This window comes from Melanerpes formicivorus, unplaced genomic scaffold (assembly GCF_026170545.1).
Source record: "Melanerpes formicivorus ecotype bairdi unplaced genomic scaffold, bMelFor1.0.p_v2 SCAF_17, whole genome shotgun sequence".
Taxonomy (NCBI): Eukaryota; Metazoa; Chordata; class Aves; order Piciformes; family Picidae; genus Melanerpes; species Melanerpes formicivorus.
The window spans coordinates 15,841,125-15,866,867 of NW_027142369.1; the positions used below are offsets into that span (position 1 = coordinate 15,841,125).

The 25,743-nt window shown below is 45.3% G+C and overlaps 1 protein-coding gene across 1 annotated transcript; it reads left to right on the forward strand.

Annotated features, from left to right (window-relative positions):
* The first annotated feature begins 178 nt into the window (after positions 1-178).
* Positions 179-25,344, forward strand: SAV1 (salvador family WW domain containing protein 1). Its single transcript, XM_068149130.1, has 5 exons — positions 179-467; positions 3,975-4,421; positions 17,398-17,668; positions 18,565-18,708; positions 24,114-25,344. Exons 1-5 carry the CDS (start codon positions 374-376, stop codon positions 24,313-24,315), a joined length of 1,158 nt encoding a protein of 385 aa, XP_068005231.1. The 5' UTR covers positions 179-373; the 3' UTR covers positions 24,316-25,344.
* Positions 25,345-25,743: the final 399 nt, after the last annotated feature.

Genomic DNA, 25,743 nt, shown 5'->3' on the forward strand with positions numbered 1-25,743 from the left:
AAACGGTAAATAAGCCCTGAGCCACCCCACCCCCGGCCACCAGTCCAGCCCGCCGCAGTGGGCGCCCTCCCCTCCGCGCGGGGGCGCTGTGGCAGCGCTCGGCGGCCCAGTGCCCCGCGGCTTGTCCCCGGAGGGCGGAGGCCGCCTTCCCACAAGCCCCCGCGGCCCGCGCGCCGCCGTTGCCGCCGTTTCCCCTCAGCGCGGAGGTCCCCGCGCACCTCGTGTGTGTCAGCCCCCAGCCCCGGTACGCGGCTATGAGGCGGCCGAGCAACGGCCGCAGCGCCTGAGGGGGCCGTTATCGGCCGGGCCCTGCCCTGCGGAGCGGGGGAGTGGCGCCGGGTATGCGGGCGGTGGTAGCGGGCCGGGAGGTGGGATGCTGTCGCGGAAGAAGACGCGAACGGAGCTTTCCAAGCCGGGCGAGGTGCAGGGCAAATACGTAAAGAAGGAGACCAGCCCTCTGCTTCGCAGTGAGTGTTGGGGACGGGCTCGGTGGGATGGGGGGCGGGATGGAGGGGACAAGCCTGAGGCTTCCGGGGGGACGAAGGGGGGAGTGTGGGGGGGCGTCCTTTGTGTGCTGCGACTGGTAAGGCCGCACCTCCAATACTGGGTTTAGTTCTGCGACCTCACTGCAAGGAAGGCTTTGTGGTGCTCGGGGGTGTCCAGGGAAGATCAACGAAGCTGCTGAAGGGTCTGGAGAACAGGTCTGGTGAGAAGCATCTGAGGGACCGGGGGTTGTTTAGCCTGGAGAAAAGGAGGCTGAGGGGAGACCTTCCGGCTCTACAGATCCCTGAAAGGAGGTTGGAGCCAGGTGAGGCTTGGTCTCTTCTTGCGAGTAATCTCAGATTGCGGCAGGGGAGGCTTAGGTTGAACATAAGGAACAATTCTGAAAAGTTTGTCAAGCTCTTTAACAGGCTTCCCAGGATCGTGGTGTAGTCCCCATCCCCGAAGGTATTTACAAGCTGTATAGATGTGGTGCTGAGAGGTGTGGTTTAGTGGTGGACATGGTGGTGCTGAGTTAATGGTTGAGCTCAATGTTGTTAAAGGTCTTTTCCAAAAAGGCTATTCTCTGATTCTCTGACTGCAGCCCAGATGGCCTCAGAGGCCTTGCACAGCTTTTGGTGTTCATTTTCTCAGGGAAAGTGGGGAACCCTCCCTGTTGTGAGACCCAACAGCTGGTGGAAAGAAGTTAAATGTCAAAGGAAGGCTGGATTTGAAGAAGAGCCATATGCTCTAGTAGTGTTGCTACCAGGTGCTCACAATGAACAGACTTGTTTATATTAATTAGCTGCCTTGCCGAGCTTTCAGCAGGTGGGTGTTTAGGATAGTCCCCAGACAGATACCTTTCAGGTGAATGGATCAGATCATCTCTGTCTTTCCAGAAGTCAGTGGTTGTTTTCCTCATCTAGGCTGTGTGCATTGCCAAAAGGTGTGTGCACAAAATCCCCGCGGAAGCAAGTGCTCCGGTTCTTCACCATGAATCAACCTGATGAGGTCACCGCTATGTACCTTGGATGTGCTGATCTTCCTGTGGTTAACCTGACGCTCAGGCCACAGCTCTGTTTTCATTAAGACTGTACAAAACAGTAGCAAGTACACATCAAAAGTGCACTTAGGTTTGGTTTGGTTAATCTTTGAAAACAAGCTAAGACTTGCAGAGTCTTTTTCTCTGGAGAGATTCCAATCCCACCTGGACATCCTGAGGTACATTGAGAAGAGTGTGGGAAGCAGGTTGAGGGAGGTTCTCGTCCATCTCTGCTCTGGTGAGGCCACATCTGGATTACTGTGTCCTGTTCTGGGCTCCCCAGTTCAGGAAAGACAGGGAAGTGCTGGAGAGGGTACACAAAAGGGCCGCAAAGATGCTGAGGGGAACTGGAACATCTCTCTTCTGAGGAAAGATTGAGAGAATTTGGGCTTTTTAGTCTAGACAAGAGCAGACTGAGGGGGAATCTCATCAATGCTGATCAATACTCAAAGGATGGATGTCAGGAGGATGGGACCAGTCCTTTTTTTAGTGGTGCTGAGTGACAAAACAAGGACTAACAAGCACAAACTTCAACATAAGAAGTTGCATCTAAACATGAGGAGGAACTTCTTTAATGTAAGGGTTACAGAGCCCTGAAATAGGCTGCCCAGGGAGGTGATGGAGTCTCCATCTCTGGAAACATTCAAAATACGCTTGGATGTGTTCCTGTGTGACCACCTTTAGGTGAACCTGCCTTGGCAGGGGGTTGGACTCAATCTTCAGAGATTCCTTCCTACCATTCTGTGATTCAGTGTGATTCTGTGACATTGTGATCGTGGGCAAACTGCTGTGGGTGACCCTGCTTTAATGGAGGAAGTTGGACTAGATGATGTCCAGAGGTCCCTTCCAACCCCCACCAGCAAATGTGTTATGCTATAATTGCAGGATTAGCTTGGAGATCACAACTAGCAGTGACTGATTTGCTGGCAGGAGCAGGCACTCAGCTTTTCTGGAAGTATTTGCTGCATGAACAGCTGGTTCCCCAGCCAACAGGCAAAAAACATTTAGTAGTCTGATTACAGTGACTTAATCTTTAAAAGGAAGAAAACCCAACCCCACAAAGTTTGTTTCATATTAAGCTGTAGGTTTGTCCAAGGGGTTAACAACTTTACTGTTAGCTCACCTGGAGGGAAATTACTCACAGCATGTTCAAAGTGATACTAAGGAGAGGAGTAATAAAATCACAGAATCATTAAGGCTGGAAAACACCTTCAAGATCATTGATTCCAGTCATTAACCCAACACTACGGAGTCTGCTGCTAAACCGTCACTAATGGTGTGCCAAACCTCTTCAGGTAAAGAGCAAATACCTTCACAACAATTTGATAACATGTGCAGAATGACAGCATTTTGCTGGCTGAATTTGGTGATTAGTGGAGAAAGCAGGAATTCTGTTCTGTTGGGGAATCCCATGAGTGTGTAATCATTAATGTCTTCAGTTATTCTGACTTCAAAAGGGTGCTCTTGAAGTAGTAAAATAGTAGCCAGGATGCTTAGGTTTTCTTGACCTTTCTAGTAGAGATGTGAAACATGGCTGATGTTGCCTCAGTATGGTGGGGAATGGTTTGGGTGGTGTTTTAATGGGTTTTAGGGGGGTTGAGGATTTTTGTTTATTGTGGAAGTCTGGAGTCTGTTTTGGTTGGAAAAGACCTTTAGAATCACCAAGTCTATCAACCATCATCTAACTACCAAGGCTGGTAGGCTGGTGCTAAACCTTTTCCCTGAGCAGCACATCTCTGCCTTGTTGAAATACCTCCAGGGATGGGGATTCAGTCACCTCCCTAGGGAGCCTGTTCCAGAATTTGAGAACCCTTTCAGAGAAGAAGCTTCTTCTAATGTCCAACTTAAATGTTCCCTGGTGCATTTCCTCTTGTCCTGTCACTGTTCCTTCGGAGAAGAGATCAATTCCCACCTGGCCCAACCTCCTTTCAGAGAGTTGTAGAGAGCCAGAAGGCCTCCCCTCAGCCTCCTCTTCTTTAGACACAGCAATCCTGGTTCCCTCAGCCACTCGTCACCAGACCTGTTCTCTATACCCTTCACCAGCTTTGATTCCCTTCTCTGGACACGCTCCAGCACCTCAATGTCCTTCTTGGAGTGAGGGCCCCAAAGCTCACTGCACGGTGTGCCCTCACTAGTGCTGAGTACAGGGGGACAATCCCTGCCCTACTCCTGCTGGCCACGCTGTTGCTGATCCAGGCCAGGATGCTGTTGGCCTTCTTGGCCACCTGGGCACACACTGGCTCATCTTCAGCTGACTGTCTGCCTCTGCACTCTTTTGGCTGGTGGAGGATGTGATGGTTTCTGTGCACCAGTACAAACTGTATCATTCCCATTATGCTTTAGAGGTGCCTTAAAGGGCTTCTAGAATTTGAATTTCCTCAGTTCCATGGTGTAAATCAGCCAAATGTGTGTACAGTGAAAGTTCTTACTTCTCTTTCCTACCGTCCATCAGATCTGATGCCTTCATTTATCCGTCACGGTCCAACCATTCCAAGACGAACTGATATCTGTCCTCCTGACTCAGCTTCTTCTGGGTATGCTTCTGGTGCAGATGGAATTGTTTCCAGAAACCAGAGTTTCCTTCGCACTCCGGTGCAGAGGCCACCTCATGAAATAATGAGACGTGAAAGCAACAGACTGTCTGCTCCTTCCTATCTTGCAAGAAGTTTAGCTGATGTCCCTAGGGAATATGGCTCTTCCTCCCAGTCCTTTCTAACAGAAGCTAATTCTGCTTTGGAAAACGGAGATGCTGGTGCCCGTTGTTACTATTATGATCATTTTTATGATGCCCAGAGGAGACGTCAGTTAAATGATCGTGTCCATGAGGACTACAGGTATTATGAGCACAACAACGATCTTTTCCAGAGGATGTCACAGAATCATGGGAGGCACACTTCAGGTAAGATTTGTTTAATTGCTTAGTAATTTAACATGTGGTTTGAATGAGGCTTGAGGTGCAGGGACATATCTGGATGACTGGGTTGTGTTTTTAGGAATTAGTCTGTGTGGGGCAGTTGCTTCTTACTGACATCTCTGTGATCTGAGTACACAGTGTTCACATTTCTTAGGGTTAGGAATTTGAGGACATATGATCAGAAAGGAAAAAGATATTTAAACCAGGATTTATTTATTAAGTAAATGGGATAAGGACGAGAAAGTTGTTCTTTAATGTCAAGCACACATGCAATTCCTCATTACAAAGTCGATTCAGTTACTGGCTAGCAACAAATTTTCTTCATTAGAGGACATTTGCTATTTTCATGGTGTAAAGAATAACTATTTAGTAAATGTTTAAACATTATTATATATACATTAAATTCTCCATTATATATACATTAAATTCTAACATTGCCATTTATTATTATTATTGTATTTTAACTCTCATTGTGTTGTTATTTCATTTCATTGTGTTAATTTTACTTCAAAATATATTCTAAATAGTCCAAGGGAGCACTGGCTGCAGTGTGTAATTAGCAAATTGTCAGATAGTGCTGAAATTCTCAGGCCTTGATTATTTGTATTCTTTTAGCTTGTAATATTGTGTGTAAATATACTTCCCCCCCCAGTTTCATTGGAACTTGCCTTTGTTTTCTAAGGGAAGAACAGCCTAAGAAAGAAGAATCCATTAAATATTACATTTTGGAATGCTTGATTTTTATCTGTGATGCCACTGAAGAATAATTCTTCGGCTCAGTGTGCTGCTGGGAATCTACTGGTGGGATAAAAAGTCTAGGATTATAGAATTATCCATAGAAAGGTGACCTCAGAAGTAGAAAATTCAGCTGTATCAGAGCACTGTATATACCACAAAACCTCTGTTCAAGGAGGAGTTGGAAACAAACATTTCAAACCTTTTCAGCTAACATACCTTGGGTATATGTTGTTAGGTTTTCATAACTTAGACTCTGTAGTAAATAATTTACTTAAACATCCCCCTTAGCCACTGGAAATCGTAAAGGAGCTACTGATGTTTGGCCTTTAATTCGCTCTCATATTGTTACAGTGAGAAGTTTGAACAAATTCTACTCCATTTTGTAACAAGTGAGTATTTAGACATTAAGAGAAAATTTTAGACATTAGGGAGAAATTTTTCCCCGTGAGGGTGGTGAGGCTCTGGAACAGATTGCCCACAGAAGTTGTAGAGGCTCCAAGCCTGGAAGTGTCCAAAGCCAGGTTAGATGGGGCCTTGAGCAACCTGGTCTAGTGGAAGGTGTCCCTGCCCATGATGGGAGGAGGGTTGGAACTAGATGATCCTGCAGGTCCCTTCCAACCCAAACCGGTGTATGATTCAACCTCATTCATTTGTGGAGGTAAAAACTGGTGAGCCTTTTGTCTCCCAAAGTCCTTCCCTTTTCCTCTTTTATTTTCCCCCTTTATTTCAGCACAGAACATGAACTCTTAAATTCATCATTCAGTTTCACTGCAGTGAGAGCATTGACTGATATCCTCAGCTTTTGCACATCTTTTCAAGAATGGCTGTTACATTTTCTCAGTAAATTAATTACCTGACATCAGAATAAGAAAACCTTATATTTTCTTCCTTCTTGCATCTCACCATTAAGCTTTTTTTCGTTTGAACCATCCATTGTCTTCAAACCTTTAGCACTTTCTGTGAGCTACACTAATCTTTCTGTAATTCCCAGTTACTACTTTCCTGCATTTCCAGAATACTGAGGCAGGCTTTTTACTTCTGTTGTCTGAATTTTTCCTTACACATCTTCATTATTACTTCTAAATGTTTCACCTAATCGTAGTTCTTTATTAGGGTGATTGAAGACAAAATTGTAATTTCAACATAAAAGTCTGTTTATTATCTCCAAGCTGTGAATGCTGCCTTCTGCCCTTTTCTTCCTCTCACTCCCCCTCCCTCAGAAGATCCCCTGTGGGTTGATTGCCACAGAAATGTTGTCTGATGAACACCTTGGTCAGTGATAGTTCATTCAGTGATGGTTACAACTGAGATGACTTTTGGGAAGCTGTGGTCTGGTAGTGAAGAGGTGCATGAGAATTTGAGCTTTCATTCAACATAAGGATTCTCCCCTTCAATTTAGAGAGGAATTGGAAACATGTTCTAACCAAGAGCTTCATACTCAAAAGTATTCAGCAAAATATTGAAGTTCCATGGTCATTCAGCAGTTGTTGACAACATTGATATATTCCTCCATAGGCATTTCTCCTTCAAGTCATGTTTTTCCTCCTGGTGTGATTCAATTCTACCCTGTCCTCCTTATTTTCATTACATTCATTTTTAATTTCCAGTCTCAGTGCTGCAAAAATGTCTTAGTTGTGATGTTTAGCTTCCTCTGGCATTTCTTTATTATTTTTTTTTAGTGTCCATTTCAAACTTAACTCCAGGAGACTTTACCTATCTTTCCTCCACATCTCTTTCCTCTCTTCTAGGTTAAAGTTTTGGGGAGGTCTGTGGTTGAAGTTATACCTACAATGTAGATGGAACTAACTTGTAACCAAGACCTCAGAGTTATTTGTGCCTCTCTGAGCGGTAAGCTAAAACGTTCTTCTGTGTATATAAAACTTGCTGAGATTAAAATCATCCTGTAAAGAGACTTTCTGGTGGTCAGATAAAGCAGTTGAGGTGGAGAAAGATGATTAATGGAAGTCAGTTTGTCTTGTGTTAAATTATACCCCTAAAAATTGCAAGCCTGGATTCATGTTTAATACAAGAGCAAAATAAAAACAAATTATTCAGTGAAACTTATTTATAGAATCATAGAGAGCTTTAGGTTGGAAGAGACATTTAAAGGTCATCTAGTCCAACCCCCCTGCAGTCAGCAGGGATATATGCAACCAGAGCAGGTTACTTAAAGCCCCAAACAATCTTACCTGGAGTGGCTCTGTGGAGGGGCTTCTACCACTTCTCTGGGCAACCTGGGCCAGGGTTCCAGCGCCCTCAGCATCAGAAATGTCTGCCTTCTCTCTAGCCTGATCTCCCTCTCTTAGTTCAAATCTGTCACCCCTTGTCCTGTCCTGACAGGCCCTGCTCCAGAGTCTGTCCCCAGCTTTCTGATCAGCTCCTTTAAGTCCTGAAAGGCCACCAGGTGGTCTCTGGGGAGCCTTCTCTTCTCCAGGCTGAACAACCCCAGCTCTCTTAGTCTGGCTTTGCAGCAGGGGTTTTCCAGCCCTGGCATCATTGCTGTGGCCCCAGCACTGCAGATCTGGTCTCAACAGAGCAGCAGCAGCAGAGCTGAAGTATCAAGGGTTTTCTTTATAGCTGTTCACACTTTGTGCATTTTTAAACAAATGTTAGTTCCTGCCTTTTTTTCCCCCTTTGTGCTGATTTTGCAGTCATTTCTTTGTAGCTTACTTTGGGAAGCTTTCAAACTACTTCCTGTCATTTTCCTATTCGTGGGTTTGTGCTTGCTTAGAACACCCCATTCCCTCTGATAAACAAGGTACATGTGCTCAAGAAGCACCTTCACATGCTTGGGAATGAGTTGGGAAGGCCCAGAACTTACAGACCTAGCAAAATTGGATAGATCTTGGAACTTCTTGCTGTTTTATTATTACTACTCCCTTAAAATGAAACAGTTTGTTCATCTTCTCTTCCTGTTCTTCATTCTGGTTTGATGAGGGGAAGGGAGAAGATTTTGGCATCTTGAAAAAGGCTCTCAGGATAATTGACTTAATTAAAGACAAGTATGGACACCTTTTGTTTGGCTAGATTTGTTCTTCAATGCTTGGAAGTTTGGTTGAAGCTAGTTGTGGGGAGTTCATAGGCTCTGAAACTTCTCTGCACTGTATCTGGTAGCCAAAGTGAGTCTTTCTTTTACTGTTTTTGCTCTTTGGAATGCCAGGGTGATGTGAATTTTCTCCTGTGCTGATTGAAGAACTGTTCTTTGCTGACCTGGAAACATTTCCTTCTAACAGCCTGGACTTCTTTCCAGGCAGAAACCCTTTACAATAGAACTCCTTCATTGGGCTGTGAAATCACTAACACATGTCTCTTGGAGTTCTCTTTGTTCCATACTAAAAGAACTAACCAAACAGAAGTTCTTGATTGAGGAAGACATTAAGTGTTTTTCTTTTTTGTGACATTATTAGCTTAAGAGACCATTTTAAGAGAAAAATGTTAAAATTAACTCTCTGCACTGATATGACTTGGTTTGACATTCATGGAATGAGAGGCACACTGCAACTGTCAGCTCCCATTCTAAACGAAGGAGTTTAAAATGCTGTATGTCTGGCTTTCCCTGAGCCTGGAGCTGGGTCTAAGCTGGCTTGAAGGTGATGTGACACCTTCATCTCCCTCTTCATCAGAGAGGCCTGTAAGAAACATGAGGACAGTGTTTTCAGCAGGACCTGTTGTAACAGGACAAGGATGATGGGTTTAAACTGGAGGAGGGAGATTGGAACTTAGAATAGAATAGACCAGACCAGGTTGGAAGAGACCTTCAAGATCATCATGTCCAACCCATCAACCAATCCAACCCACCTAAACAACTAACCCATGGCACCAAGCACCCCATCAAGTCTCCTGAACACCTCCAATGATGGTGACTCCACCACCTCCCCAGGCAGCCCATTCCAATGGGCAATCACTCTCTCTGTGTAGAACTTCTTCCTAACATCCAACCTAAACCTCCCCTGGCGCAGCCTGAGACTGTGTCCTCTTCTGTTACTGCCTGAGTCTCCTCCTCTCCAGGCTAAGCAACCCCAGCTCCCTCAGCCTCTCCTCATAGGGCTTGTGTTCCAAACCCCTCCCCAGCTTTGTTGCCCTTCTCTGGACACATTCCAGCAAATCAACATCCCTCCTAAACTGAGGGGCCCAGAACTGGACACAGTACTCAAGGTGTGGCCTAACCAGTGCAGTGTACAGGGGCAGAATGACCTCCCTGCTCCTGCTGGCCACACTGTTCTTGATGCAGGCCAGGATGCCATTGGCCCTCTTGGCTGCCTGGGCACACTGCAGGCTCATGTTCAGCCTACCATTGACCAGTACCCCCAGGTCCCTCTCTGTGTGGCTGCTCTCCAGCTACTCTGACCCCAGCCTGTAGCACTGCATGGGGTTGTTGTGGCCAATGTGCAGAACCCGGCACTTGGATGTGTTAAATCTCATGCCGTTGGACTCTGCCCATCTGCCCAGCCTGTCGAGGTCCCTCTGCAGAGCCTCTCTACCCTCCAGCAGATCAACTCCTGCCCCCAGCTTGGTGTCATCAGCAAATTTACTGATGATGGACTCAATGCCCTCATCCAGATCATCAATAAAGATGTTAAAGAGCATGGGGCCAAGCACTGATCCCTGGGGCACACCACTAGTGACTGGTCACCAGCTGGATGTGACACCATTCACCACCACTCTCTGGGTTCGGCCATCCAGCCAGTGTGCTCCCGTCCAAGCCATGGGCTGACAGCTTGGCCAGGAGTTTGCTATGGGGGACGGTGTCAAAGGCCTTGCTGAGGTCCAGGTAGACTACATCCACAGGCCTCCCCACATCCACCAGGCGGGTCACCTGCTCATAGAAGGAGATCAGCTTGGTCAGGCAGGACCTGCCCTTCCTAAATCCATGGTGGCTGGGCCTGATCCCTTGGCCATCCTGTAAGTGCTGTGTGATTGCACTCTAGATGACCTGTTCCATAATCTTGCCTGGCACTGAGGTCAGGCTGACAGGCCTATAATTCTCTGGCTCATCCAACCGGCCCTTCTTATGGATGGGCACCACGTTGGCCAGCTTCCAGTCCTCTGGGACCTCTCCAGTGAGCCAGGTCTGATGAAAAATGATGGAGAGTGACTTGGCCAGCTCATCTGACAGCTCTCTCAGCACCCTAGGATGGATCCCATCCGGTCCCATGGACTTGCGGGGATCCAGGTGGCTGAGGAGAGCTCCAACTACCTGCTCCTGGAACACAGGGAAACTATGCTGCCTCCTGGCTCCTTCTGCCAGCTCTGCAGGCCAGCTGTCTGCAAGATGTTCTGTCCTGCTAGTAAAAAGAATATAAAATATCAATATATAAAATATAAATATAATAAGTATAAAAAATATACAATGAATAATATAAATATAATACTAAAATAATAAAATAATAAATAGTAAAAAATAAAAATAAAAATATAAAAATAATAAAATATAAAAATAAAATAAAAATTATAAAAAATAAAATTGTAAAAAATAATTAACAATAATAAATAATATAAATATAAAAATATAAGGAAGATGTTTTTGATGCTGAGGAAGGTGAGACACTGTCCCAGTTTGCCCATGGAGGCTGTGGAAGCCCCATCCCTGGAACCATTCCAGGTCAGGGTTTTTTTGGGGCTCTGAGCAACCTGCTCTAGTTGCAGATGTCCCTGCCAATTGCAGCACAGTAGGACAAGATGACCAGTGAGGTCACTTCCAACCCAAGTCATTCTTTGATTCTATGATTCTGTGTCTTACAGTACCCTGGAATGTGCTGCTCAAAGTTTGGGTTTGGGTTCTGGTATTAGGACAGTTGAAGTATAAGAGAATATTGTGGAGAGTAAGAATATAGGGCTTGGCCTCACTTTGAGTCTTGTTCAGCATAAGCAAAGAAATGCTAAACAGAAAGCACTAGCACCAGTTTCTTTTGCACTTTTCTGTCTCAAAGTGTTAAGAGCACACAGCAGTGATACTCCTGAGCAAGCAAACTACACTCAGCAGGATTTTCTTTTGCTCTTCCTCTTGTCCTGACAATTCGTTCCAAATCTCAAACTAAAGATACTGTGTTTCACAAGTAAAGGAAAAAGCAAAGCTGCAAATAACATTTGGGGACTAATCTTACCCTTCATCATTTTTGATACTTGATATTGTCATTCCCACAATCAAAGACTGGTAGGTATTGAAAGTGACCTCTAGAAGATCATTTAGTCCAGCCCCCATGCTAACGCAGGGTCACCCACAGCAGGTTGCCCAGGATCACGGTGTCCAGGTGAGTTTAGAATCTCTCCGACGAAGGAGACTCCACAACCTCTTTGGGCAGCCTTCTCCAGTGCTTTGCCCACCCTCACAGCAAACAAGTTTTCCCTCATCTTCAATGGAACATCCTGTGGCCTTTTCCAGCCCTTACCGTTCTGTGAATATCTTTGGTGTGTTCAGTAAAATCCCATGTGAAGTTTTAGGCTGATCTGAAAATACTTTAGGACCAAGACCTTACCTGAAATTTAGACAGAGAGGAGTATCATACTTGGGTGATTTGATGCAGAAAAGGTAGTGTTGGTTTTAGGATGGCTTGTAACTTTCTTCTGTGGGTATACTTCGGAGAAGATTGCATAGGAATTTGCCTTTCCAAGTGTTGTTTGATCTTTTGGATACTTTTAGGTGTGTGTATGTGTACATATATATACATGTGTGTGTGTGTGTGTGTGTGTGTATATATATGAAAGTCTATTTTCACCTTCTTGTTCAAAACCACAGCAAGGTCTTTGTACCCACTCTTTTCTTGAAGGAAGCATCAGCTGAGCTTTGTAAGGAAAGCACATACAGAATTTCTTTTGATCTGTTCTAGAGACATTTTAATTTTACTAATTACCAGTTTGAATGCCACAGGGGGTTGATGGTTGTAAGACATTACGGCTCTGCTTCTTCATCTGTGAAGTCAAAATGGGAATATATAATCTTTTTGTGGTCTGGTATTTTTGTTCTTTGCATCTTGGTAATTAAAAAAAAGAAAAAATCAGGTTGCCATTCAGAGAAACCCTGCAGCTAGAATTAAATGGTGGCATAAACACAGAACTGCCAGTGTTGCCTTTCCATGGCATGCAGCATTGCTTTTTAGCCTGCTTTCTAGGTGATTTCTCTATTTATTCTAGAAACCAAAAAGGACCTGAGTTCATTTCCCAGTCTCTTCAGGAATTGTGTCAAGAGAACTTCTGGTGCAGAGGATAGGATAGGATAGGTTGGAAGAGAGACCTTCAAGATCATCGCATCCAACCTATCATCCAACCCACCTAAACAACTAAACCATGCAACCAAGCACCCCATCAAGTCTCCTCCTGAACACCTCCAATGATGGTGACTCCACCACCTCCCCGGGCAGCCATGGCTTGTGCATCTTTTAATGCCACCTGTCAAATATTAGAAGACATTAACCTTTGACCTAAGCAATAAATATCCCTCTATTTTATGCTGGAATCATGCTAGAATATAATGAGGAAGGATGTTTTAACAGTAAGCAGGAAAATATGTTCATGCCTTTGTGGAAGCGCTTTCCCTCAGTCAGGATTGTATCTACTGGGGCTACTTCTCTTTAATGTCTTTATTAATGAGCTGGGCAAGTGCACCCTCAGTAAGTCTGCAGGTGACACAAAGTTGGAAGGGAATGTTGATCTGCTCAAGGATACAGAAGGATGTAGACAGGATGGATCAATGCACCGAGGACATCAGGATGAGGTTCAGCAAGGCCAAGTGTTGGGTTCTGCCCTTGGTTGCAACAACCTCATGAATGCTCCAGGCATGGGGTGGAGGGGCTGAAAAGCTGCCCTGTGGAAAAGGATCTGGGGGTGTTAGTCAACAGCTGGCTGAAGATGAGCCAATGTGTGCCCAGGTGGCCAAGAAAGCCAACAGCATCCTGGCCTGGATCAGCAATAGTGTGGCCAGCAGGAGTAGGGCAGGGATTGTCCCCCTGTACTCAGCACTGGTGAGGCCACACCTTGGGGTGAGTTTTGGGGCCCTGAAGGACCCTGAAGAAGGATACTGAAGTGCTGAGGAAGAGTCTGGAGAACAGGTCTTGTGAAGAGAACTGAGGAAATGAGGTTTGTTTAGCCTGAAGAAAAGGAGGCTGAGGGGAAACCTTCTGGCTCTTTACAACTCCCTGAAAGGAGGTTGGAGCCAGGTGGGGGCTGTTCTTTTCTCCCAAGGAACAAATCATAAGAAGAAATGGCTTCAGGTTGTGCCAAGGAAGATTTAGGTTGGACATTAGGAAAAATATCTTCACTGAAAGGTTTGTGAGGCCCTGGAAAAGGCTGCCCAGGGCAGTGGTGGAGTCACCATCTCTGGAAGAATTTCAAAGCCATGTAGATGTGGTGCTGAAGGACATGGTTTAGTGGTGACCTGGCAGTGCTGGGATAGTCGTTGGACTTGATGATCTTAAAGGTCCTTTCCAGCCTAAATGATTTTAAGGTTCCATGTTCGGTTCCTCTGGTAGTGGTGATTGAATAGTCCCTACTGTTAGGTACATGAAAGTACAACGCTGCAATCCAGTTGTTCAGAGAAAATAAGGAATTTGTTTATCCAAAGTGCACTGTGTCCAAGAAGTTTAAATGTTTGTATTTTTGTCACTGGAATGAAAACAAACTCAGTGACACAACCATAGCTAGAGCCTGAAATAGTTTCCCTGGCCCAGTACTGTTAAAGGTCAAGAAGCCTCCAGGATGTTTCTTCTCACTGGAAGTAAAGGTCTAGGTTGCTAAATCCTGGTAAGAGATGGGAGCTGCAGCATGAACACAGCCATCCACTTCCCTCTATAAAGCTAACAGGTAGCTAAGTGTCATAACAAGAGGAAACACTTTGAAGGCCAAATAGTTTAGGACATGACAAGGATAGAAAAAGTTATGTAGGGGAGCAGAAATGTTTTAAAGTGCAGCACTTGGGAGGAAGTCTGGGAGATCTTTTTAATTTCTCTTTTGTTTATTCAGTTGCTTTGGAGCCCTCCAGTACTTTATTACTGATGGCTTTTCTCTTGTGTTAGAGTCACGATTTTCAACCCATCCAGTTTCCAAAGCCATTTTATGTGTAAACTAGTGTTTAAAGTAGGTGACATCCCTTGGCTGGTACAGTGTGTGTGTACTGTTGAAAAGGACCCTGGCATTTGTCAGCAGTGTATGAAAATACCTGAGAAACAGAACAGTTTTACTGGTACTCCACTAATACTGTTGGGTTTTGAGTTGATGATCACACCTGAAACATCTTTTTAATAGTTTGCTTTAGCTGAGACAGGCTCTCTCTGTCCCTTCTACTCTCTCGGTAAATCAGAGACTCATAAAATGGTTTGGGTTGGAAGATACCTATTTTCAACCCACCTGCCATGGGCAGGGACACCTTCCACTAGACCAGATCACTCAAGGTCCCATCCAGCCTAGCTTTGAACACTTCCAGGGTTGGAGCCTGGGCAACCTGTTCCAGTGCCTCAACACCCTCATGGGGAAGAATTTCTTCCCAGTGTCTAATCTCAATCCAGCTGAAGTGTGAAGCAATTAACCCTCATCCTGTCACTCCATGCCTTTGTAAAAAGTCCCTCTCCAGCTCTTCTGTAGCCCCCTTCAAATACTGGAAGGCTGCTTTATGATCACCCTGGAGCCTTCTCTTCTCCAGGCTGAAAAACCCCAGCCCTCTCAGCCTGAGCTCTCCTGTACTCAGGGGAGGTACACCAACTCTCCAATAGCCATCGTGGTCCTCCTCAGGCTCTGCTTTAAGAGTGCCATGTCTTTCCTGTGTTAATCACACAATAACATTATTTCTGAAAACCAGAAGGAAAACAATCTCTAAACGTGGTGCTTGTGATGGAGTCACTTTCTGACTTCTGAGAAAGAGGGAAAAGTGGCTCTTGTAACCCTTCTTCTGGCTGTGGGAAATAGTAACACCAATCAATACTGGGATTTAGTCAATGCATTTGATTGCAAGATGGGAGATAATTGGGATTTCTTTAAAGCCAGAGCCTGTCTAACTATACAACTGTGAGTGACTGAAGGTAACTCCTTTAAAAGATTTAAGAAAAATAGTTGAATTTAGGTTGGATGTTAGAAGAAACTTCTCTGAAAGGGTTCTCAAAAACTGCAGTAGGCTGCCCTGAGGGGTGCTTGAATCCCCATCCTTGGAAATATTGTGAAGAGTCAGAGATGTGGTGCTGAGGGACATGGTTTAGCATCAGCATTGGTAGAGTTACATAATGGTTGGACTTGATGATCCTAAAGGTCTTTTCCAACCAAAATAATTCTATAAATTAGAGCTAGCATGTCCAGTAGTAGGAGGCTTCCAAAGAATGGAAAGAAGCTTTCACAGTTCTTCATGATGTTAACTTGGCTTTGTGGTTGGGGTTTTGAGGTTTGGTTGGTTTGTTGTTTGGGGTTTTTTTCTAGTTGCCTGTAATTATTATTACAGCTTTTATTCCAACAAGTATCCAGAGTATATAGAGGGAGGGAAAGATGAAACTGGAATTGCATTTCTTCAATGTCTCTCACCATCCAGCACAGTAATTTTTAAAGGACTTCTCTTGCTGAAGAAGTCCTTCAAGTGCAACCAGTATCACCCAGGAAAGCTGGAAATTATTTCACGTGCTTCTTCAGCAATGTGAAGCATAAGTTGTTAAGTTTACAGATGTGTGGAAGCAGATGTTCAGCCAACCAGACACCAAAACTTCCTTCCAGGATCTGTGGGAGGGAGAAACTGAGTGAAGGGAGATGCTGTGAAGAGAGGAAGAGATTTTGGTGTCTTAACTCTTGTCTGGATTGCATTCAGAAAGCCTGACTGTCCCACCAGTCCAACCATTAACCCAGCACTGCGAGGTCACCACTAAACCATGTCCCTCAGCACCACATCTCCACAGCCTTAAAACCCCTCCAGAGATGGAGACTCCACCACTGCCCCAGAGCACTGCACCACTCCACCACTAGACCTCCACACGCCTTTTGGGGAAGAAATTTGTTCGTCATGTTCAACCTAAACCTCCCCTGGTACAGCTTAAGGCTGTTTTCCTCCTTATCCCTGGATACTGGGAAGAAGAGACCAACTCCCAGCTGACTTCAGCCTCCTTTCAGGAAGTTGTGGAGAGGCAGAAGGTCTTCCCTCAGAGTGCTTTTCTCCAGGCTTAATAATCCCAGTTCCCTCAGCTGCTCCTCACCAGACCAGTTCTCCAGATCCTTCACCACCTTTGCTGTCCTTCTCTGGACCAACTCCAGCAACTCAATGACCTTCTTGGAGTGAGTCTTGTTAGACTAGGTCTTTTCTTACCCACACAATTCTGTGATTCTGTAACACTCAGCACAGGATAGTGCTGACTTTCTCTGTCCCTCTCTTGATTTACCTGATCCTCTTCTTGACTTACTGAAGCTTTGTTGATATTTAATGATTTTTCTGGATAGTTGCAATTTCTGGAAAGAGAAATAGCTCCGGGTGGTTTGGGTTGTTTGGGGTTTTGTGTAGATAAGTAGTTCATCAAAACTATTGATGCAGCTCTAATAACCTATTGACAGAAACTATTGTCTATGTAAAGCTGTGACATTTGTGATGTCAACTCTCTGCACAGCAAATTGAAACAATGAGAACATCTTCTTCATTTAAATCCCTCCAGGGATGAAGACTGCTGCCCATGAACAGCCTGTTCCAGGGCTTGACAACTCTTTCAGGGAAGAAGTTTCTCCTCATGTCTGACCTAAACCTTCCCTGCTGCAACTTGAGGCCCTTCCATCTACTCCTGTTACCTGGCAGAAGAGACCAGCCCCCACTCCAACCTCCTCTCTTACAGTTGTAGAGAGCCAGAAGGTCTCCCCTCAGCCTCTTCTTCATATGATCTAGTTGGAGGTTTCCCTGCTGACTGCAGCAGGGTTGGACAAGATGAGCTTTTGGGGTCCATTCCAGCCCAACTCAATGTGTGAATCTGTGAATCCCTGGTATGCTAATTATCTCTAAATGAGAAAACAAGGCTGCTTTGATTGTCTTTGAACAGAGCTGGCTAGTGAATCTGGAGTGAAACAAGTGAGACAAAGGAAGAGCTGTTGTGACCTGATTGTGCTTTTTCACTAGAAAACAAGTGCCTGCACCATAAACACCATGCTGAGAATATTGCTCAGAGTCCCCAGTGCCTCAGGTGGTGGTGGAGGAGTTGACTTTGTGCATCGTGTTGGGTTTGGCAATTAGCAGTTCAGCTAAACAGCATTCTCCCTTTTGTTTTGTTTTGGTCTTTTTCAGGCATTGGTAGAGTTGCTGCTACATCTCTAGGAAACCTAACAAATCATAGTTCTGAAGATTTACCTCTTCCTCCTGGCTGGTCAGTGGACTGGACTATTAGAGGAAGGAAATACTATATAGATCATAACACTAACACAACTCACTGGAGCCATCCACTCGAGCGGGAAGGACTGCCTCCAGGGTGGGAGAGGGTCGAGTCAGCAGAGTTCGGAGTCTATTACGTTGATCACATCAATAAAAGAGCTCAATATAAACATCCTTGTGCTCCCAGGTAAGACATCCATCCAATTCTGTCCTTGGGCTTTTGTTAAGACAGTGGAACTGTTTTTGTCTCACATACGTGCCAAAAAATTTATTTTTCGACATAAGCTTTACTCAAGATGTAATTGTTGGGGGTTTGTCTCATCTGTTACTGTCTTAAGTTTAGAAATAGGATATTCTTCCTAACTCTCTGAAACAAAGCAGCTATTATCTTCAGCTCTCAGTTGAACAGCAACCTTGCTGAGAGCAGAATTGAACTGCAGACTGAGAAGAAACTTGATCTGATGTTTCAGGAGACTGACTAAATAGCACACACCATCTGAAACATGAATTGAGTCTTGTCTAGGGGGAAAATAATGGTCAGGATTTAAAGGGAAAGTAATGGCCAGAATTTAGAGGGGGAAAATAGGGCTCAGAATTCAAAGGCAAAGTAAAGTTACACCGAATCTGGCACTTAATTTACCCGAAAGAGAGTTTCTTCACGTGTGACAAAAAAACCATGTGAGGCTGTCCTTTGTCACAGAAGGAATGATTCTTAACAGCTGCTGCCTGACTAAATTTATTTCAACATATTCAATTGTGGATTATTTGGCTTAATCAATACTTGCCTTTGAAATCTTTTAAAAGCATATGATTGTTTTGCTCTGCTTTAGCACCCATGGAGCAGGCGGTAGGTGAGCAGGTCTGAGGTGAGTTTTGTGTGCTGACAGAGCAGTGACAGAGCTGTGGCTGGAGTGAAGCACAGAAATAGCAGCAGAAAAGTGCTCTCAGTGAAGAGCTGCCGAGGCAACATTCTGTGTCTAGTTGCATCGTCAGCCTTTGTGTTAACATTAATAATTTACTGCTATCAGTGTGTGGAAGTTACCAGTTGAGGGGTCACAGTCTCTGTCTGTCTTCTTTGTGCAGTGTTCCCCGTTATGACCAGCCTCCCCCTGTGACTTACCAACCACAGCAAGCTGAAAGAAGCCAATCTCTGCTGGTCCCTGCAAACCCCTACCACACTGCTGAGATCCCAGACTGGCTGCAGGTCTATGCCAGGGCTCCTGTCAAGTGAGATATGGTTTTTTTTTCCCCCTCTGCATTTCACATTTCGCATTCATGGCCTAGAAGGAAAACAAATTAATTTCAGTGATGGAAACGAGAACTCTTCCTAATCACATAAAAGGGTGGTGACATGCTGGAACAGGTTGCCCAGAGAGGTCATGGATTCCACCTCTCTGGAGGTGTTCATGGCCAGGTTGGATAAGGCTTTGAGCAACGTGGTCTAATTGAAGGTGGGGGGTTGGAACTGGATGATCCTTAAGGCCCCTTCCAACCCAAACCATTCTGTGAATAAAAACTATTGCTGACATTGCACAAGGAAGATGGGCCAGATGTTCCTCACATTAGTTTGCTTTCTTTTAGGAGTTACTTAAACCATCACAGTCCTCTTTGCAGATATGTGACTTGCAGAATAATAGCAGCCTTCCAGTATTTGAAGGGAGCTACAGGAGACTTGGTGAGGGGTGTTTTACAAAGGCATAGAGTGACAGCACAAGGGGCAATGGCTTCAAATAGGAAGAAGCTGGATTGAGTTTAGATAGTGGGAAGAAATTCTTCCCCATGAGGGTGGTGAGGCACTGGAACAGGTTGCTCAGAGAGGTTGTGGAGGCTCCAAGGCTGTAAGTATTCAAAGCCAGGTTGGACAGGGCCTTGAGCAGTCTGGTCCAGCAGGAGGTGTCCCTCCCTGTTGCAGGGGGTTGGAACTAGACATGTTTAAAGTCCCTTCCAACCTCTACTTCCCTTCTGTGATTCTTTGATAGCAGAGAGCACATGCTTATAAAATATGTGAAGTATTTGTAGGGTGTTAACTTCCTAATGTTTGTTTTCCTTTCATTTAAAAAATAGATACACATTTTCTTCCACAACTAAGAACTTTGAATACAGGCTGTAATCTGTCTTTGTGTTCAAGAACTTTAATAGATCTTCTCAATGCTGATCAATGTCTAAAACATGAGGGTCAAAAGGATGGAGCCAGGCTTTTTTCACTGGTGCCCAGTGACAAGACGAGGCACAGTGGTCACAAACTGGGACCCAGGAGGTTCCATCTGAACATGAGGAAAAACGTTTTGCTCTGAAGGTGCTGGAGCCCTGGAGTAGGTTTTTGTCACAGCCTACTAAAGAAATTCCTGATAATCTTGTTTAAATTGTCTGAAATTTGTGACTCCAGCTCCAAGAGAAGCACCAACAAGAGCCCACACAACACAGGCTGAGATACTCAAAACAACATTACCTGGATGTGCCAAGGACCTAAATAAAGAAACAGAGCTGCAGCCAAAAGCTAGGAGTATTTCTAAGAAGTAAGTCCTCCTGCAGGTTGCAGGAACTTGTCATGTCCTTGGTGCAGAAGTGTTCTGGTGGATTTTAACCCAGTTTAAATCCTCTTGGGCTGCTGGCAAGACCAATAGCCACAAAAAATAATAAACTCATTAAATTACAGTTACTAGAAGCAGCTAAAAAAGGAGATAGATATTTTTTTTGTTAGTGGAAGTCACTGAAGGTCTGAATTTGCAACTAAAGCCTGACCTGCTCAATGCTGCAAGACTTAGTTTCTCTGTGTTTTCCTTACCCAAAAAAAAAAGAGTTTGTTATTTCATGATCATTAAAAAGTATCTGTGTTTTTTAAATTGCTCTCTCTTCTGCAGAGATGCACCCACTGGAAAGAGGAATTAGTTTAATTGTGCTGACTCCCTTTTTTTTTTGGCTTGGAGAAGATTTCCCTGCTCCTACAGCATTGTTCCTTTGAAAAAAGTGTTTACTACCACTTAGTTTTTAATTAAAGGTTCACAGAGCAATGGAATCTCAGCTTGCTGGGGGTTGGAAGGGACCTCTGGAGATCATCCAAATCACTGCTTAAGCAGGGTCACCCATAGCAGGATGCCTAGGATCACAGTATCTAGGTGGGTTTGGAATCTCTTCAGAGAAGGAGACTCCACAACCTCTGGGCAGCCTGCTCCAAGGCTCCAGCACCCTCACAGGAAAGACTTTTTCCCTCATATTCAGATGGAATCTCTTGGGTTCCAGTTTGTGCCCATTACCCTTTGCCCAGTGATACACTAGGCACCACTGAGAATAGTCTGGCTCCATTCCCTTGTCCTCCACCCTTTAGCTCTTGCTGAGCATTGAGGAGATCCTGTCTGTGTCTGCTCTTCTCCAGGGTAAACAGCCCCAGGTCTCTCAGCTTTTCCTCCTTACAGAGATGATTCAGGCCCCTCAGCATCTTTGTCGCCTCCACTGGACTCTTCCTGGTAGTTCCCTGCCTTTCTTGAGCTGGGGAGCTCAGAACTGGATTCAGTCCTCCAGCTGTGGCCTCAGCTAGGGCAGAGCAGAGGGGTAGGAGAATCTCCCTTGACCTGCTGGCTGCACTTCTTAATGCACCCCAGGAGACCATTTGTCTTTTTGTCCACAAGAGTACACTGCTGGCTCACAGTGAGCTTGTCCACCAGCACTCCCAGGTCCTTCTCTGCAGTGCTCCTTTCCAGCAGGTCACCCCTCACCTGTACTGCTGCAGGGGTTATTCCTCCCCAGGTGCAAGACCCTACACTTGCCCTTGTTGAACTTCATGAGGTTCCCCTCTGCCCAGCTCTCCATGCTGTGCGGGTCTCACTGAATGACAGCATAGCCTGAGGGGCTGTCAGCCACTCTTCCCAGTGTTTTATCATCAGCAAACTGTCCCTTCATCCAGGTCACTGATGAAAATCCTGCTGCCATTTGGTTCATGGTCAGTGGGAAGGAAGCTGAGCTGGAAAGGTGATGTTCCTTTACACTCAATAGTCAAGTGCTTACAGCCATAGCTGTACTTGGCAGACCTTCAAAGGCAGCAGTGTGCTGTGACAAACAGCTGCAGTTTGGTTGTCCTTGTGTTAGAGGAGGAACTCAAGCACTTGAGACTTTATTTGAGCAGAATAAAGCCTTATTAAAGTGTCTCTTATAGAACAAGACTTAGATCAAGGAAAGCTCTGATTAGAGCTTGTCTGGGGAATTGCTATTTCCTCACCTCTTACGGCTTGTCCTGTTCCTGCGGCTGGCCAGCCCCCACACCAGGGCACTGCAGCTCAGGTCCCCATTCTAAGGCCAGCATGAGGCCCCCCTTCCCCATACATGCTCATTTTGGGGTGATGCTCCTCCGGTTCTCCCACACAAGTACCTTCAAGCTTAGGTAGACTGAGTTTAGTCCAGACAGTTCCCCTCTGAGCCTTGGGCAGTGTGAGTGTCCCTCGACCAAGCAGGTCTCCTCCTGGCTGCAAGCTGCTATTGCCCTGCCAGTGTCCTCCAGTCATCATGCTGAGGTGGAAGGAGACTATCAAAGAGAACACCTTATATATTTTAAGCTTTGGTGCATCTCCAGCTCTCAGAAGTCATTGTACTGCACTATTTAAGCATGTGTAGATAGGTCTGCAATGGTGCTGTTGACGTGTGACTGACGGTGCTGAGCCAGATCTTCATTGTTTGTCCACATGGACTTCAGAGCCTGAGCTAATGTGCTGCACATTACTCACCCAAACAGTTGCTTGCTCTTGGCCCAGAGTCTTTGGCGTTTCCTGGATCATTTCAATTACTAACTCCTTGAGGAACATCCTCAAGCATCTCCTGCTTAAATACTTTGGAGACCTTCTGGTTCTCTACAGCTCCTTGAAAGGAGGCTGGAGCCAGGTGGGGATTGGTCTCTTCTCTCTAGTAACAAGTGGTAGTGTGAGAGGAAGTGGCCTCAAGCTGCACCAAGTGGGCTTTAAATTGGACACAAGGGAAAATTTCTTTCCCAGAAGGGTTGTCAAGGCCTGGAACAGGCTGCCCAGGGAAGCGGTGGAGGCTCCATCCATGGGGTAATTGAAAAGCTGTGGGGATGTGGTGCTGAGGGACACGGTTTAGTGGTGACTTGGCAGTGCTGGGTTAATGGTTGGATGCAAGGGCTTTAAAGGTCATTTCCAGCCTAAATGAAATGATTCTGTGATTCACTATTTAAACATAAAAAAGCCGTGGTTTATAGAGTCACAGATTTGTTTTGATTGGAAAAGACCTTTCAGATCATTGAGGCGAAACATTAACCCAGCATTGCCAGCTCACCACTAAACCACATCTCTCGGCTCCATGTCCATGGGGCTTTAAAATCCCTCCAGAGATGGGGATGCCACCACTGCCCTGGCCAGCCTGTCCTAGGGCTTGACAACACCTTCAGGGAAGAAATTCATCCTAATGGTGAACCTAAACCTCTCGGTGCAACTTGAGGCCATTTCCTTTCACCCCATCTCTTGTTTCTTAGAAAAAGGACTGACCCCCATTCCACTCCCAACCTCCTGTCATCCAGCTTGTGCAGAGTCCCTTTGTTGGTCTATGGCCAGGTATTTTGTTTGCAGGTGACTTCATGTCACCTTCAAATTTCTGTGTGTAGCCTTCTACACAAAGGAGCTGGTAAAACCCAACCCTGGTGTTAGTGGTGTCCAGACAGGCTCATGTGGCAGGGGCAGGAGATTTGGCAGCTCTCTGCTGAGTGGTCACTCTAACTAGGGCTGTATGCCAGGAACAGATGCTCTTCATTCCTTTAATGCTCAGATGTGACATGTCGCTGCCAAGGCCAGAAGTGCTGCTGGGGGGCGGGTGTGTTAGTGTGTGGCAATATCATCTATGGCATGGTTGCCATCTCCTTCCACTGCCTTTCCCTCTATGCCATGTTGCCTGGAATGCTGCTGCACAGGGCTTTTCTTGGCCATTTCAGGAAAAGGAAGAGGTTTGTGTTTATAAGCTCTTCCCTTGGTGAAGATGGCTCATGTTAAGAGCATGCTCTCACTGAGCTGCCCAGCTAGCCTGGGCATCCTCCAGATGTCATTCTTATCTCCAAAAGCTTCATAGAATAATTGTTCTGGTTGGAAAGGACCTCTAAAATCATCAAGTCCAACTGTCAGCCCAACACCACCATGGCCATTAAATCATGTTCTAGAGCATCATGTCCACATTTCTTTAACACCTCCAGGGATGGTGACTCCACCTCCCTGGACAGCCTGTTCCAATACCTGACCACTCTTTCAGTAAAGACAGTTTTCCTAATGTCCACATTGGACTATGAGGATGATGAAAGGCATCTCTGTGAAGAAAAAAGACTGAGACACCTGGGGCTGTTTAGCCTGGAGAGGGAATCTGATCAGTAGCAAAAGCTACAGGGTCAGGGACAAGATGATGGGGCCAATCTCTTTTCAGTGACAGGTTGGACCTGATGATTCTGGGGGTCTTGTTAGACTCCATGGTCTTGGGGGTCTGGTTGGACTCTTTCTTGGGGGTCTTTCCCAGCCTGTGATTTCTTCAGATGCAGCACATCAGTGCAAACAGCAGTCAGCTGGGTGGCTGCACAGCCCTGAGGGCAGCTCTTAAGAAAACACACAAACTGCTGACAGGTAGCTGATTCTCTGTTCTATCCAAATCAGATACGATCACATTCTGAAGTGGGAGCTCTTCCAGCTGGCCGACCTGGACACCTACCAGGGGATGCTGAAGCTGCTGTTCATGAAGGAGCTGGAACGCATCGTGAAGCTGTACGAGGCGTACCGGCAGGCCCTGCTCACCGAGCTGGAGCACCGCAAGCAGCGGCAGCAGTGGTACGCCCAGCAGCACGGCAAGAATTTCTAAGCTCACAGCAACTTTTTTGGGTGGGGTATTTTTTAATAGACTTTTCTGAGGACACTTCAGAGCTTTAAAAGGTTTTGTTGGGTTTTTCCACACTTTAAAAACTATGAAAAACATGCTTTTTTTGTTGAGAAGGCAGCTTATTTTTGTTGACGTTGCACCTTTGTTATTACCTTCTTGAGTATTTTTCTACCTGTTAAGGTGTTGTTTATAAAGATGACAAATGTTTGTTAATCTTTTTTCCATACCAGAGCTAGTTTGTTATTCCCAACCAACCAGCCCAGAGGTTCCATCAGAACCTTGCTTCTGGTTTCTTTCTCTAGCTGTGTTACTAAGAAGCTGACTCATTTTTAAAGGGCAATAGATGCAAGTTGAGGAGAAACCTCTGGAGTTTGAAACATCATTCACATCCAAATGAGCATTTCCCTGTTATTTCCCTTGGGATTTTGTATCCCTCAGGACAGAGAGGTCTGCTCTTTGTTTACAGCTTTAATGTACAGAACACTCAACACTCTTCCTTTCAGCAACCAGCCAGAAGCAGATTTCATCATTCTGAACCAAGTGCTTCATGAAAACGAGCTCCGAGTTGCCTTATTTTTTACTCTTTACACATTACTACTTGAGATTTACTACTGGTTTTCAACAGGAATTCCTCAGAGGGGAAATAACCTCTTAGAGACCAAGATCTTTTAAAGATGAAGATCTCTAAGCAAACTTCCCACAGGTTTTTTTCAACCCCAGGTAAGAAGCATTTCAGGTCCAGCCTGGTTGGTGGGAAGGGAGCGTGTCCAACAGCGTTGTCCAATTGGCTGTACCCCACCGTGGCCAGCAAGGAAGGGCTCTTAACTACGATTACTGGCTTTCAAACAAGCTTTCAATAGAGCTTTCTTACTTGGGGAACAGTTTGACTTGTAGTTATTCTCTCCAGTCTCTTGATTTGGTTCATTGATTGCCCCAAGCTGTTATTTATGGATTCCTCTTAGTGCAATAAGCATTGTTGCAGGAAAAAAAAAAAGACAAAAAAAAAAGACATTTCTTGTAAACCCTCTTAATCCAATAAAATCATTTTGTTTAATGAACAAGGGTTCTCCAGGTGATTATTTTGTTTAGTCACAGACATGACTTAAACTGGAGCAGGGTAGATTTAGACTGGGTATTAGGAAGAAATGGAAAAAAAACTCCTTACAGGGAGGGTGGTGAGACACTGGAACAGGTTGCCCAGTGAGGTCGTGGAGGGCCCCTCTCTGGAGGTGTTCAAGGCAAGGTGGGATGAGGCCTTGAGCAAGCTGGTCTAGTGGAAGGTGTTCCTGCCCATGGTGATGGGATGGAACTGGATAAACTTTAAGGTCCCTTCCAACCCAAACCATTCTATGAATCCCCAATGAGATCAGGTTGCTCAGGGCCCCATCAAGCCTGACCTTGAATGCCTCC